This window comes from Haemorhous mexicanus, chromosome 23 (assembly GCF_027477595.1).
Source record: "Haemorhous mexicanus isolate bHaeMex1 chromosome 23, bHaeMex1.pri, whole genome shotgun sequence".
Taxonomy (NCBI): domain Eukaryota; kingdom Metazoa; phylum Chordata; class Aves; order Passeriformes; family Fringillidae; genus Haemorhous; species Haemorhous mexicanus.
Window position 1 is genome coordinate 7094496 of NC_082363.1, and position 14887 is coordinate 7109382.

Sequence of the window (14887 nt, forward strand, 5' to 3'; positions counted from 1 at the left end):
CCATTTTTGACCATTAAAAGCAGCTCCTTTATCCCCCTCCCTTGTGTCCAGAATCCATTAACCCTTCCTGGCCCAGCACAGCACCAGGACACCCCTCTGGAGGGCCCCCACCACAAATTCCATGATTTTCATGGCAGGGGCTGCTCTCTGCTCTCTGCACAGCTGGGAAACAGCACAGCAGCAGCCCAGCACCTCCTGGCCGAGGTCAGACACTGCAGCAAACAGCCCCAGCTGTGTTCTGTGCAGAAAAGTGTGATTCCTCCTTGGATCCGTGGCTAACACGGTCAGGCCGTGACCACAAACGTGCTGTTCCTGCAGTTGGATCTAAAAAAAACCTCCCAGCTCAGAGCAGGGGCACAATGCTGCTGCTGCTGCAGCTCCTGCTGCTGTCACAGGTCCTGTCTGCTCACTGGGACAGCAGTGACACCAGCAGGGCTGGCAGGGCCGGGTGGCACTGGTGCCATGAGAGGCTGACCCTGAACAGGGGCTGGGCAGAGTTAAAGGAATAAAGCGAGTTTTAAAATAAATAAAGGAAGATAAAGGCTAGACAGAATTAAAGGAATAAAGTGGGGATTTATTAAAAGGATACACCTTGGGCAGTACAAGAGCTTGGCTGGGGCTATACCCAGGATGGACTCAGAGTCACAAGTTTTCACTGCAGCAGTGTCCTTGGTTCTGGGGCTGGAAAATGATTGTTTTGTGTCACTGAGCTGTGAGGAGAACTACTAAGACTTTACATGAAGTTCAGAGTCACACACCAATGCAGCACAGAATGTGGAAAATATGAAAGCTAAACTTAAGGCATTACGCCTGTTGCTGAGGACAGGCCCATCACCAGCGTGAGGGCACAAAGCTCTCCCAGAGCTCCCGGTTCTGCTTCCAGCAGAGCCTGAACTGTTGGGCAGCAGCCCCTGCACTCCAGGAAGGCTTTCAGAGCTTTCAGTTATTTATAGGAGCCAAAGCAGGAGCAGCAGGAAAGGGGACACGAGGGGCTGCAGCCGGGCCAGGCATTCCGGCTCCTCCTCAGGCCTCAGGGCTGGTGCCAGGCAGCTCCGGCAGGCCCTGGAATGGCCTCAGCATTGACCTCCTGGGGCAGCAGCTCTGAAATGGCCTCAGCACTCCCCTCGTGGGGTAGCAGCTCTGAAATGGCCTCAGCACTCCCCTCGTGGGGCAGCAGCTCTGAAACAGCCTCAGCACTCCCCTCGTGGGGCAGCAGCTCTGAAATGGCCTCAGCACTCCCCTCCTGGGGCAGCAGCTCCTGCAGGCCCTGAAATGGCCTCAGTGTTCCCCTCCTGGGGCAGCAGCTCTGAAATGGCCTCAGCACTCCCCTCGTGGGGCAGCAGCTCTGAAATGGCCTCAGTGTTCCCCTCATCAGGCCCTGAAATGGCCTCAGTGTTCCCCTCATGGGGCAGCAGCTCCTGCAGGCCCTGAAATGGCCTCAAGTGTTCCCCTCCTGGGGCAGCAGCTCCTGCAGGCCCTGGAATGGCCTCAGTGTTCCCCTCATGGGGCAGCAGCTCTGAAATGGCCTCAGTGTTCCCCTCATGGGGCAGCAGCTCCTGCAGGCCCTGAAATGGCCTCAGCATTGCCCTCATGGGGCAACAGCTCTGAAATGGCCTCAGTGTTCCCCTCCTGGGGCAGCAGCTCTGAAACAGCCTCAGCACTCCCCTCCTGGGGCAGCAGCTCTGAAATGGCCTCAGCATTGCCCTCCTGGGGCAGCAGCTCCTGCAGGCCCTGAAATAGCCTCAGTGTTCCCCTCATGGGGCAGCAGCTCCTGCAGGCCCTGAAATGGCCTCAGTGTTCACCTCGTGGGGCAGCAGCTCCTGCAGGCCCTGAAATGGCCTCAGCGTTGCCCTCATGGGGCAACAGCTCTGAAATGGCCTCAGGATTCCCCTCCCAGGGCAGGGATGGGGCCAGCTCCCTGTCCCCAGCCACAGGGCCGGGCTGAGGGGGCAGCTGAACTGGAGGGGCAGCACCAGGTTCCTGGTCTGGTTCTGGTTCCTGCTGCAGGGAGAGCTGGCAGCAGAGCTGGCAGCAGAGCTGGCAGACCCCCTCCCCTGGGACTCCTGGGGAGGCCAGACTGGGGTGTGATGGTGTAAATCGGCTCTGGAGCCTCTGGGCCTGGCGCTTTTCCCAGAGGTCTCCATCACCAGCAGCGCCTTCTCTCTGGGATGAGGGGAAGGGTGACACAGTGGGGACACTCCCAGCACAAAATCCCCACTGGGAATACAAAGCCGCTCACACCCACCCAGGCCCCAAACACCCTCAGCTGAGCCTGGGGTTGGGATTGAGCAAAAAGCTGCCCCTTTTAGCTCAGCCGTGCCACAGCAGAGCCTTCCAAAGTGGTTTGAGCCCCTCTGGCCTCCTCTACCGACACCCCCAGCAGCAGGTGGGCTCCAGATGGGAGTTCTGAGCAAACGCCTCAAAGCCTGCACCCAGGCAGATGAGACCTCATAGAATCACATCCCAAGTCACAAGGGATCCACTAGATCAGAGGCCAACCCCTGGCCCTGCCCAGACACCCCAACAGCCCCATCCCATCCCTGAGAGCACTGTCCAAACGCTCCTGGAGCTTTGGGACCCCTTCCCTGGGGAGCCTGGGCAGTCCTTCCTCTGGGGGAAGAACCTTTCCCTGATCTCCATCCCAAACCCTCCCTGACATGACCTGAACCTCCCCTGGCTGCTCAGGCAGAGGCAGAGCTGTGCACCCTCTGCCTGGGGATCCCTTCCCTGCTGGGAAGGAGGGAGCAGCCCCAGGAGCCAGCCAGGGAAGGGGAGGGAGAGTGAAAGATGCACCAGGCAGGATCCGATATCCAAGAAAATGTCTTTATTGTACACGTTGGCTTCTATTGCTTGTATCCCCTCCCCAGCCCCATGTAGTGCAAAAAATTCAGAGAAACAGAGTTCCACATAAATAAAGTCAGATAAGTTACAGAGAAATCAAAGTGACAACGCTTGGACATGGATCTGGACCAGGTGTGCCCAGCAGGGAGGCCAAGGGAGCCTCTGCCCCCAAATCAGGGCAGGGGCTCCTGCCTGGCCCTGCTGGGAAAAACCCCAGAGCCTGGAGCCCCCTGGCTTGGGGATGCTCCTCTGCTGGGAATTCAGACAAGGAATTGGGTGAGACACCACGGACTAAAACTGGCAGGGAAGCCACACAGAGTTGTTCTCCTCCCCTCAGACAGGGTTGCTACGCACAGACAGACAGACACAGACACGCGTCCCCTCCGAGCTCTCCTCCTCCTCCTCCTCCTCGGCAGGGGACGTGCAGCACCAGGAGCAATCCCACCCTGGCATCTCCCAGGGCAGGTGCTGACACCTCGTGTCCACACAGTGTGGGTCGGGGGGCTGGGGACCCCCAGAAGATGCTGGGGGATTGTTTTGCCCTTTCCTGCATAGTTTGGGCAGCAGAGACCGGAGGCTCCCTCCTCGCCGGGTTCCCATGGGTCAGGCTCAGTGGATATTGCTCAGGACCCAGCCAGGGGACACAGGAGTCACTCTGCCCCTGTCCCTGCTCCTCAGGAAGCAGGACAGCACCACACAGGATTTGCAGTGTGCCTGCTGAAGATTCCAACGGAGGCCAAGGGCACATGGCACCAAAATTCTCCTCAGCTGCTGCATTTCTCACTTCCCTCAGGTTCTGCTCCCAAGGCACAGCTCCCTCTCCACTCTGCAGCAGCCCCAGCTGGAACAGAGGCTGAGCCACTCATTCCTTGTTTGAAACCAGCCCTGTTTCCCTCTCAGCAGCTCCTGCACTGCAGCTCCTGGCTAGGCTCCACTCTCCCTTCCTTCCTGACTCCTCCTGAGCTCCTCAGCACCTCGGGCCAAGCCCAGCACCAGCCCCTTCCACTTCTCCATGGGGCTTTTGGGCTGATCCCCCTCCTAAGGGGGCCCTGGAGCCAGGGACACCTTGATGTGAGCCCAGCAGGAGAGTGAAATCCCTTTGTTGGTTACAGGAGTGGGATGGAAAGGGTTGAGAGCTCACTTGGGTGGAGGCACATGCACAAAACAGAGCAGATTTCACTGGTTGTATCAGTTTTTGAACAAAGCAGATTACTCTGACCTTCTTGGGGCAGCCCACATGGACCAGGAGACAACTGCAGAGCCTGGACACTCACAGGGGCCTCTGCAGGACAGGGAAATAGGAGAGCTGCTGAGCTGTGACAGGCTGGGGCAGGGAGAAGGGGACAAAAAGAGGATTTGGAGCCTGTTCCAAAAGCCAAAAAGGCCTCCTCAGCCTGAGAAGCTCAGACTGTCCTTGGGGAGAGGCTGGAGGGGGAAGCAGCCCTGTTTTCCAGAAGCTGCTGGGAGTTCCAGGTGTACAACATGAGGCACTGTGAGTGGGCTTGTGAAGGAGGCCAGTGGGCTTGGAAAACCTGCAGGCACCTGTCCAGGGGAAATCAGACTGCCAAGAAAAGGATCTGAAATTGGGGAGTAGCTGTGAAAAGCAAAAATCTCTTGCTACTTGAAAATTCAGGCCCACAAGTACCACACGAGTGAAATCTGAGCTCTGTGAGTGAGAACTGGGGAGTAGGGGGGGAAAAGGAGAAAGGAATGAGTTCCAAACAGTTGGACCATATTTCCAATGCTACATTTGAACATTTGAACACGATTGAGGTACCAGTGGTTGAGTCGTTCCTCTGTGGTGTGGAGAGCACCTGATCTGTGCCTCAGCTCACGGCTCACACACACAGCACACCCTGAAAACACCACAGCACGGGAGCCCTGGCTCTAGGACAGGCCTCATAGTGCTAATTTATCCAAGCTTTAGTTCATTAAAGTGGTTGTTTCATTGCCAGGGAGTTGCTAATTGGAAATGGTCCCTCCCGTGCTGCTTTTGGCATCTCACACATGCACACACCCCACCCATCCAGAGAGAACTTCCAGGGCACAGGAATCATCTCCTCAACAAATGAGAAAAGGAACTGCATCCCTTCTGCTGCTTCCAGAGCAGAGGGGATGGGGAATAGCAGGGCAGTGTAAAAAAGAAAGGGATATGAAGTCATATTAGCGTTCAAATAAAAAAGGCAAATAAAAAATTAATACCCAAAAAAGTAATGCCAGGCAATCCTTCTCGTTCGGAAGGCTGGACTGTTCTTTTTCCAAGAACTGATTCCTTTCCACAAACCTGGAATCTGCTTTGCAGAGAGGGGAACAGCAAACAGGCCAGGCCATTCCCAGAGAGTCCCAGTCCTGGAGCCTGGGCCAGCGATGGCGGCGATGCCACCAAGGTCCCTGCAGCCACCTGCCTGGCCAGAGCCACGCTCAGCTGGGACCCCAGAGGGTCAGGGGAGCACTGGAGGGGGCAGGACCCTCCCCATCCTGCAGGGCTGTGCCTGGGCTGGGCTTCTTCTCTTGGTGTGGTTAAGGCATCAAAGAGACACCCTCGGAGCGGGGCAGCGGCCCCAGAGTCCGGAGCAGTGCACACAGGCTCGGGCTGAGTTTGGCTACAGTGACATTCAGAGGAGGGGGTCGCACATCGGCCGTGTCCCCCGGGGCCACCGCAGGGCTGGCAGTGCCCGGTGGCACGGCTGGAGCACGGCGATCCCAGAAGCAGCAATGGTTCAGGTTCCCCCTTGCCCAAAGGAGCTTTTGGGGGGTGCTGGATGAGTCTGGCCGGAGGGAGAGCCCCCTCTGCTCGCCCTCCAGGGAGGGGCCGGCCCTGGAAGCACGTTTGGTGGCCCTGGTGACCCCGTGGGTGTCCCCAGAGCGGGGAGAGCCCCCCAGGAGGGCTGGGCTGGCGTTTGTGCTCCCTGCTCAGAGCGAGCGGGTGCCACCGCTGTCCCCCGGGGCCGAGGCACGGCCGGGCTCGGTGTCAAAGGCTCGTGGAGGACACCGAGAGGGTGGGCGAGGAGGGCGGGGGGAAGTTGAGGAGCTCCAGCACGGCCACCCCCACGCTGCTGCGGCGGGTGAACATGCAGGAGGCAGCCACCCACTTGTTGGTGCGGGGGTTGTACTTCTCGATGGAGTTCAGGCTGGAACTGCCGTCGTTGCCCCCCACGGCGTAAAGCCACCCGTCCATGGCCACCAGGTCATGGGTGCTCCTGGAAAGACCCAGCAGAGAGCATAGGGGTGAGGCTGAGAGGTGTGGTGGGAGCTCAGCATGGCAGGGACCTGCCCAGAGCTCTGGCACCCCACAAACACCGCGTGAAATGAACTGTTGGGGCACAAACAGGTAGAGCACAGCACAGAGCTACAGATCTCCCCCTTCGCTCTGACACTCTCATCCAAACCTCATCAAATACCAAACCCTCTGAGCCTAAAATCCTCGGACTTGCAAGCCTTAATTCCTCCCACAGCCCAGCAGCATCTCTGTGGGCTCAGCCAGCTCAGCCCCTGGTTCTTTACGGCCACACAAACTGCTGAGGAAAAATCCCTCTGCAGAACATCCCTGCTGTGCCCTCCTGACTCTCCCTCCAATCCTTCTGAGCACAGCAGGAGCGTGCTGAGCCAGCCACAAACCCTAAAACCCCGAGATGTGCCTGAGTTTTATGGCACAGCAAGGTGAGATCCCCGCTCCTGCTGCAGCAGCTGAGGCTCCAGAGGGGCACAGCCCCTCTTACCTGCGGATGTTCATGGGGGCCACGCTCTCCCAGGTGTTGGATTTGGGGTTGTAGCGCTCCACGGAGTTAAGGCAACTGGTGCCATCATTGCCACCAGCCACGTAGAGCATCCCCTCGAGCACGGCCACGCCCGCGCTGCTCCTGCGGCTCAGCATGTTGGCAATGGGGCTCCAGGTGTTGATCTGGGGACAGGGAACCCATCAGCCACCCTCGGGGCATTTCCCACACATCCCTGCCAGGTCAGTCCTGCTCTGGCCACGCAACTCCTGCCATGAAAACCCTTTTGGGGGGGACCTCACTTCATTCCTCCCCGCTGTCCCGCAGTTGCTAGGAGGAATCTCAGATGCCTGGCTCAGAGAGCACAGCAGCAGCTGGCAGGAGCCATCCCAGGGGCAGAGAGATCCCCGTGCCAGGCCACCAGTTGTGCCCCAGCTGAATGCCAGCCCAGCCCCGGGGATTGAGCTGTATCTATTTCCAATCTGTGTGAGTGCAGCTGGGGCTTTGCAGCTCATGAAAAGCCTCCAGGACCTTCTCTTTGATCTTTCTGCAGTGACCGACCCTGCTGGAGCAGAGCTGTGTCCCTGGGCACAACACGTGTCCCCAGCCTGCCACACTCCCTGCTCACCACGCTGGGTGTGCAGCCAGCAGGAGCTCAGCTGGGAGCTGGGAACAGCTCAGGGCACGGACAGGATCCCTGCTGCCCACAGAGCCACAGGCCGTGGGGCCAGGGGCTGTTCTGGTGGCCAAAACTTCACAGAGAGCTCTCACAGAGCAGCTTTGGATCAGTCTGCTCAGGATTGCACCCTGGATTGCTCTGTCCCTGCTGATCCCCCTTCATCTCCCAGCCATGCACGGTGGGTTAAGGCCTTCCTGGAGAGGGGAGAGCACAAGAGTCACCCAAATCTCCCTCCCACATTTACCTGGGGCTCGTACTTCTCCACCGTGGCTAAGTGCGATGAGCTGTCGTAGCCCCCGACTGCATAGAGGTTGCCTTCTGCAAAGACAGAGGCACAGGCATGAGCTAAAGACATGTCCCTGTCCCAGCACAGCCACTCACAACGTCATAGGTGCCACTCTGGAGGTGCCCACACAGGTCCAGGCCGAGCCTGCCCTGCCCTGGGCAGCTCCTCCCAGCACGGCCAGCCCGGATCCCTCCCCTTCCAGCAGGAGTGATGTGAAATATTCATCAGGCAGCTCCTCTGCAAAGCCTCCCAGAGAGCTCCTGCTGCTGCTGCTCCTTGACCTCCTCGTTACAGTGCTCCTGCCAGAGCCCCGGGGTATTTTTAGCAGAGGAGGCTGGAGCAGGGGAATGCCAGGATCGGCTGTGGCAGGCTCAGAAGGAGGTGGGGATGGAGGGGAGCTCTGAGTCAGCAGTGAGAGCTGGAAGCAGAGACCAGGGCAGGGGACAGGCTCGGGGACACTGGGCCAGGTGGGAAGCATCCCCAGGGAGATGCAGCTCCTGCTGAGGTGAGAGTGGGGCTGGGATCATCCCTGAAAGGACTGTCCTGCTTCCACAGTGAAGGACTCATCAGGCTGTCCTTCCTCTCCAGGGACAGGGGACCATCCACTGGCAGCCCCTTGCTCCAAACTAGAAGGGAACAATTTGTAGATCCCCTCAGGAGCTGATGAATCCCAGGTGTCAGGGAGAAGGGCAGAGGCAGGGAGCACACCAGGACATGGCAGAGGGGGCAGGAACTGGAGCAGAGCAGCAAAAGGAACCCTCAGCAGTGCAGGAGAGCCTGCCCAGGACCCCCCAGCCCCCTGGCAGCACCCACCTAGCGTGGCCACGCGCACGTAGCGCCTCCGGGTGCTCATGGCAGCGATGGAGGTCCAGGTGCCCGTCAGGGGGTCGTACCTCTCTGCACTGCAGGGACACAGGGACAAAAGGTGGCACACTGGAAAAGCCCAGGTCAAAGCTCTTGGACATGGGGCAGCTCCCAAGGGAGTTGGGGATAGACAGGGGAAATGGAGGAGGAGCTGACACAGGCTGGGTTCTGTTGGGACAGAGGGTTACAAAGTGGGGTTTTTCCCCACTGGAAGAAGGAGCTGAGTTGCAAAACATCTACTCAAGGGTCAGGAGCAGGGCTCCCAGCTCAAGGACAGTGCGTGCAGGAGCAGGGAGGGCTGGAGCAAGGCAATCCCTACCTGTTGAGGCACGAGGCCCCATCGTACCCCCCGGCAGCGTAGAGGAGCCCATGGAGGGCTGCCACACCCAGGCAGCTCCTCCTGGTGCCCATGGACACCTCGGGCTGCCAGGAGTTGGTGACAGGGTCGTAGGACTCCACTGTGGCCAGGTCAGAGGTCCCATCGTAGCTGCAGAGACAGAAGGGGAGAAGAGGCTGCTCAGAGAAGCTGTGGCTGTCCCTGGATCCCCGGAAATGTCCAAGCTGGATGGGGTTTGGAGCAAACTGGGATAGTGGAAGGTGTGATGGGTGGGATGAGATGAGCTTTAAGGCTCCAACCCAAACCAGTCTGGCATTCTAAGGGAAATGGGCAGTTCAGGAGGGGGCATTGCCCACCAGGAATGCCCATGGGGCATTTCCCACACATCCCTGCCAGGTCACTTCTGTGGGGTCAGTCCTGCTCTGGCCACTCGGGCTCTACTCGGGCTCCTGCCATGAAAACCCTTTTGGGGTTTTCCTCCCCACTCTCCCACAGTTGCCAGGAGGAATCTCAGCTGCCTGGCTCAGAGAGCCCAGCAGCAGCTGGCAGGAGCCATCCCAGGAGCACAGAGATCCCCGTGCGCGGGGAAGGGGCCTTTCCATGACCACCCCAGAGATCCCGGATCACGCTGCCCACCCGTGCCCCCCTGCCCGTGCCCCCTTACCCGCCCACGGCGTAGAGCTTGTTCCCGATGGCCGCCACGCCCACGCGGGCCCGGCGCGTGGACATGGAGGCCACCATGTGCCAGCGGTCCGTGCGCGTGTCGTAGGCCTCGCAGTCGCCGTGGATGGCAAACAGGCTCCCTCCACCTGCTCGGGGAGGGCGAGTGTCGGAATTCAGGACATCCCTCTGGCTGTCCTGGACTGCCAAGACCCCTGCCAGGGGGCCCAGAGACCCTGGCACAGAGCCCAAGACGCTTGTGGTTTTGATTAGGAGCCATGGAGCAAATGACCAACCTTATATGAAGACCTGCAAGCCACGACAGTTTAAGTAGAATGATAGGGAATTTATCACGGGGTGAAAAATAGATTTTTGGGGTTTTTAGAATGGGGGGTCAGGGGGCAAGATGGAGGAATCTGGGCATGTCCTGTCTTTCTCCTTCTTATTCTTGGCCTCCATCTTCTGCTGTGATGGTGGCACTTTTGGATTGGTTTAGAGTAGAAGCTCACTGTCTAACATAGGTGGCAGGTATTGGAAAGTAATTGTAAATATTGTACACGTAGTTTTTAGTATAAAAAGATAACACTGCCCCGGGGGCAGGCAGGGTGCCTCTGACTGTCTTGCTGAGCAGACCTCAGCATGTCAGCAGAAAAAAATTTATAGATAAGGAACAATAAACAACCTTGAGACCAAGAACTGAAGAGTTCTGATTCCGTCTTTGCCGGGCTGGGAAAAGAGACTTTCTAACGTATCTCAGGGTCACTCTGAGCAGCTAGAGTGCCGAGAGGTGAGGGGAGCAAACACAGCCCAAAACCCCCCGGATGGGGCAGGGATTTGGGGCAGGGATTTGGGGCAGGGATTTGGGGCAGCAGGGCCTTACCCACAGCGAAGAGCACGGTGCTGGCGCCCTCGCAGCGCCGCGGCCGCGTGCGGCTGTTGCCCAGCACCCCTCTCTGCTCGGGCATCAGGTGGTACTTGAGCGCCTCGATGAGCAGGTCCTTGCACTCCGAGTGGTGCCGCACCAGCAGCTCCGTGTCCACGTTGCTCATGAGGAAATCCCGGCTCAGCAGGGGCAGCCGCACGCACTTCATGAGCTGGGGGGGACAGCAGAGCAGGCCTTGGGACAGGGGCATGGGACAGGGCAGGGGGACAGGGGAACTGAAAGGGGACAGGCTGAGATCAGGGAGAAACACTTTACTCAGAGTGTTGCCCTGGGGCTGCCCCATCCCAGGAAGTGTTCAAGGACAGCTTGGAGCAGCCTGGGTTAGTGGAAGGTGTCCCTGCCCATGGCAGGGTGTGGAATGAGATGGGATTTCAGGTCTCTTCCAACCCGGACTGGAAGTGGTAGGACAGGGACCTGCTGCTCAGGCCCTATCTTGCAGCTTCCTCCAGGTATGTGCCCACCCAGCCCAGGCACTTGGAGATGGTGGGCACAACCAGCCCCCTTCCCAGCTCTCTCACCTCTTTCCCAGCCCACTCTCCCCTTTTCCCAGCACGCTCACCCTGGGCACGTGCTGTCTCCTGCTGTCCACGTCGTGTTTGACCCAGCTGAGCACAGCCCTGTACACCTCCTCCTCCGAGGGCACGTTGAGGCTGTCGCTGGAAATGAGGTCCAGCACCTGCAGGGCGGGGTGGGGAGGGCAGTGCTGCTTGGTGTGCACTGGGAGGAAAGGAGACATTCCCAGCTCCCAGCACAGTGGAACAGCAGTGCCAGAGGCAGAGCTCTGCCTCCTGGACATGCCGGGGGTTCCAAACACAACTGGGTGCCCCAAAAGCAGCAGGTGCAGCTTTGTGGGGACATCTCTGACCACCCTCCCTGGCTCTTCTTTTCCCCCCACTGTTGCTGAGGCTGCTGCAGTGCCTGACAATTCTCCCTGATGTCACTGGCAGTGGCAGCAGGGAGATGACTCCGCTGGCATTTGTCCCTTCCATATTTCCTGGGACAGACCCAGCAGCCCTGGCTGCTCCCAGAACTGTCCCTTCACCTGCCAAGGGCTGCAGAGCTGCAGCAGGGGGAGATGCGGAGCCTCCCCTCATTGTCACCTCCCACTGCCCCGGGGATGGGTGAGGGGAGGTGTCTGATCCTGATCCACACAGGTTGGGGATGCAGAGAAGGGACTGGGAATTGCTCCTGCCCAGGGAGATGAGCCAGAGCCACGCTGGCACCACATGATGACCAGCAAGAAACATTAGCTGAGCTGATTTAAACATCCCAGCACCCACTCCCTGGGCTGTGCTCCCAGAGCCAGGGCAGTGTGCTCAGAGCTCACGTGGCAAGCACCAGTGACCAAAATGACCTCCTGTCCTACCCTCCTATCCCTGTTTCCCGTGGGATTCAGCCTGCTGGCAGAGCTCTTCCCACAGCCTGAACAGAGTGGGGCCAAAGCCCAGACCCTGGCTGCACCCCCCTGCCAAACCCCATCCCCTCAGTGCACATCCCTCAGGCTTTTCCCTGACAGACAGAGCAGGACAAGCTTTGCTGCACCCCGACCTGCACACTGCCAGCAGGGCCTCACCTGTTTTAGGGGCAGCAACATGAACTCCTCTGTCTTGGACACCTCCACGAAGTGCTGGAGGACGTACTTGTGGGCAGACTTGAGGAGGTCGCTGCAGGAGTGGGTGTCAGCAAAGCCCCGGATGCCCAGGCAGTTGGAGGGGTCCAGCTGGCTGAGCAGGAACTTGCAGCAAGCGTCCCTCACACCATTGAGCTGAAGCAGGCTGGCAGCAGGAAGAAGGGTCTGGCACAGTGGAAAAGAATGGGGCAAAAGGGAGTTCCCAGGGCAAGGAAATGATTTTCACCCTCGTCCCACTGCGAGGCACGGGCAGAGCAGGTTTAGTGAGCACCTCCAGGCACAGAAGCACAGAAAGGACAGAGCACTCCTGGTTTCTAAGGTGAAGAACAGCTGGGAAGGACACCTGTAACAGCCCCCAGGGCCAGGAGAAGGGCAGGTGCTCAGGAACAGGGCTGGGAACTGCACAGAGCTTTGAGGAGCCACCTCTGGGAAGGGAAGCAGCTGAACTCCCTGACCATGCCAGACCCAGCTGCCACCACAGGCACAGCTGGCAGTGCTGAGCAGGAGGAGAGAGGAGTCCCCAGGAGGCAAATGTGGTACAGAACAGCTTTGTGGAGAGGGGGGATGTGGGGAACAGCCCCTACCTGCACATTCCCCTCTCCCACCACGATCTCAGCCGTGTAGGCGTACTGCACCAGCTGCTCCAGCGCCTGGGGGTCGATGTCGTGCAGTGTCACGTGGGTCTGGCGGCTCTCACTCATCTCATCTGGGGCAAAGGACACCCAAAATGAACAAAAACTCCCCAGCAGGGCTGTTCTCCCACAGGAGAACAAGCTGCATCCACCTCTGCATCCCAGCCCAGGGAGGGTTTCTGTCCAGCTCTAGGGAATGGGGACCAGGACTGCAGGAGGGACACCAGGATCCTGTGCAGGGAGCTGTGGGCAAGGGAATCAGGGAAGGGAGGGAAATGCAGGATTTAACCATGCATGGAACAAGTGGATTGTTTCTGGAAGGTTTCCTGCCCAGCTTTAGGGATTGGGGGCCAGGTCTGCAGGACGGGGGACAGGATCCTGTGCAGGAGGGGGACACAGGATCCTGCACACGGGGAAAGGGACTCAGAGAAGGCAGTGAAATGAGGAATATTCCTGCTCTTGCTCACAGAAATAACACATGAAGGGGCAGGGCAGTGAGAACAGGGAGGGATTTGGAGAGGGGAGGGATTTGGAGAGGGGAGAGCTGCCAGCCTGTCCCTGGGGAAGAGAGGACTCTACTTGCTTGTGAACATGGCGTGGAAGTAGGGGCTGCACGACGCCAGCACCACCTTGTGGGCCTTGATCTCCTTGGTGGCCACGTGCAGGACGATGTCGCAGAGCAGCCCCCGCTGCCGCATGCGGTTCATGCACACGAAGGCGTCGTGGTAGTGGCGCTTGGAGTTGTGAGAGATGCTGTGCCCGTCGCGGTTCAGCAGCTGCACTGCCCCCTCCATGGCTGCGGCGGGCACCGAAGGGGGCAGCGCCCTCCCGCCGCCTCTGCCGGGGCAAACAAAGGGTTAACCTCGACAGGGGAGCTGGACGCTGGACAGGGGTACAGGAGGAATGTGGGGATTTGTTAAATGGCCTTTTAAAGAGTCACCTTCGGCAGGGCAAGAGCCTGGCTGAGGCCACACCCAGGGTGGACCCAAGGTGGACCCAAGGTGGACCCAAGGTGGACCCAAGGTGGACCCAAGACAGACCCAAGGTGGACCCAAGGTGGACCCAAGACAGACCCAAGGTGGACCCAAGGTGGACCCAAGATGGATGACCAGTCATGAGTTTTTCACACTTTTCTAAGTTTTGGTCCATGCCCATATTGGGGTTCATTGTCCAATTCCAGCTCCAGCTGATGCACTCCCACCCTCCCGGTTTGCTCTCCTCCATTCCCTGCTGTTTGCACTTTTTGGGCCTGGAGCTGCAGCAGTGTCCTTGGTTCTGGGGCTGGAAAAGGATTGTTTTGTGTCACTGAGCTGTGAGGAGAGCTGCTGACACTTTATATGAAGTTCAGAGTTACACACCAATGCAGTACAGAATGTGGACAGTATGAAAGCTAAATTTAAGGCATCAATCCAGGCTTTAGCCCTGGGTGATCCCTGTGGGAGCCACCACAGCTCAAGCACCCTGTGCTGACAGTGACCCTGACAGCTCTGACCAGGCCCTGCTGGGGAAATGTCATTTGGTTCAAACAAAGAGGGGAAATTCAGGTTCAATATGGGGAAGGAATTCTTCCCTGTGAGGGTGGGGAGGTCCTGGAATAGATTTTCCAGAGAAGCTGTGGCTGCCCCTGGATCCCAGGCCAGGCTGGATGGAGCTCAGAGCCCCCTGGGATGGTGGAAGGCGTCCCTGCCCATGGAACCAGATGATTTTTACACTCCCTTCCAACGCAAACCATTCTGTGCTTCTAGGAAAACAAAACCTGCCTGATCAAGGAACATTTATTCATGCAGAGATTTCCTCCCCCTGCTGCTGTTTGCATCCAGGCTGCTCCGAAAGGCCTTTGGCTGCCTCTGTGCCAGCAGCACCCCAGAGCTGGGGGGGCGAGGAGGGGATGACTGAGCAGCAGGAGGAAGGAGGGGGAGGCAGCAGCAGGGAGAAAACAGCTTGAACCCAACCCAGCCTGCGAGCTGCCCCCGCATCCCTGCGGCGAGAGAATCCCCTCAGCCTCCGCTCCCGCACACCTCCACTCCAGCCCTGCTGAGCCTAAAAATAGCAACCCAGCATCCTGTGCTGCTCAGCCACGGATGCAGCCTGCTCCTGCCTTTTTAAGGAGCAGTTGTAGCACGTACAGAGTCTGGGGGAGGATGAAAAGATGAATAAACATGTTTCCTGAGCGGGGAGAAGCCTGCAATGCCCTTTGCTGCTGGCATCACCCGGGTGCTACGAGGTCCCTGCTCTCCCTGGCAGAGGCAGGGCCTGCTGGTGCCTTCCAGCAGGGACAGCAGGATGTCACCGTGCCCTC

The 14887-nt window shown here is 58.8% G+C and overlaps 1 protein-coding gene across 3 annotated transcripts; it reads right to left on the reverse strand.

Moving 5' to 3' along the window:
- Positions 1 to 2805: 2805 nt before the first annotated feature.
- KLHL17 (kelch like family member 17) lies at positions 2806 to 13619 on the reverse strand. Of its 3 annotated transcripts, none has more exons than XM_059866710.1 (11): positions 13172 to 13619; positions 12541 to 12662; positions 11900 to 12121; positions 10886 to 11002; positions 10264 to 10477; positions 9388 to 9532; positions 8706 to 8873; positions 8336 to 8424; positions 7481 to 7554; positions 6561 to 6742; positions 2806 to 6041 (listed from the first exon to the last, which is right to left on the reverse strand). In XM_059866710.1, exons 1-11 carry the CDS (start codon positions 13380 to 13382, stop codon positions 5813 to 5815), a joined length of 1773 nt encoding a protein of 590 aa, XP_059722693.1. In that variant the 5' UTR covers positions 13383 to 13619; the 3' UTR covers positions 2806 to 5812. The 3 variants fall into 3 exon arrangements, with proteins under 3 accessions (XP_059722693.1, XP_059722694.1, XP_059722696.1); XM_059866711.1 differs by having other exon boundaries at positions 13218 to 13348; XM_059866713.1 differs by lacking the exon at positions 11900 to 12121 and having other exon boundaries at positions 13172 to 13618.
- Positions 13620 to 14887: the final 1268 nt, after the last annotated feature.

What these genes read in the sequence shown, in the direction of transcription:
- KLHL17 (XM_059866710.1), bottom strand. Translation starts at nt 13,382, where the DNA reads ATGGAGGGGGCAGTGCAGCTGCTGAACCGCGACGGGCACAGCATCTCT. An exon ending in GGAGACAGCACGTGCCCAGG is followed by an intron (nt 10,478 to 10,885) that starts GTGAGCGTGCTG and finishes TGTCCCCCCCAG; the next exon opens with CTCATGAAGTGCGTGCGGCT. An exon ending in CGTGCGCGTGGCCACGCTAG is followed by an intron (nt 7,555 to 8,335) that starts GTGGGTGCTGCC and finishes CTGTCTTTGCAG; the next exon opens with AAGGCAACCTCTATGCAGTC.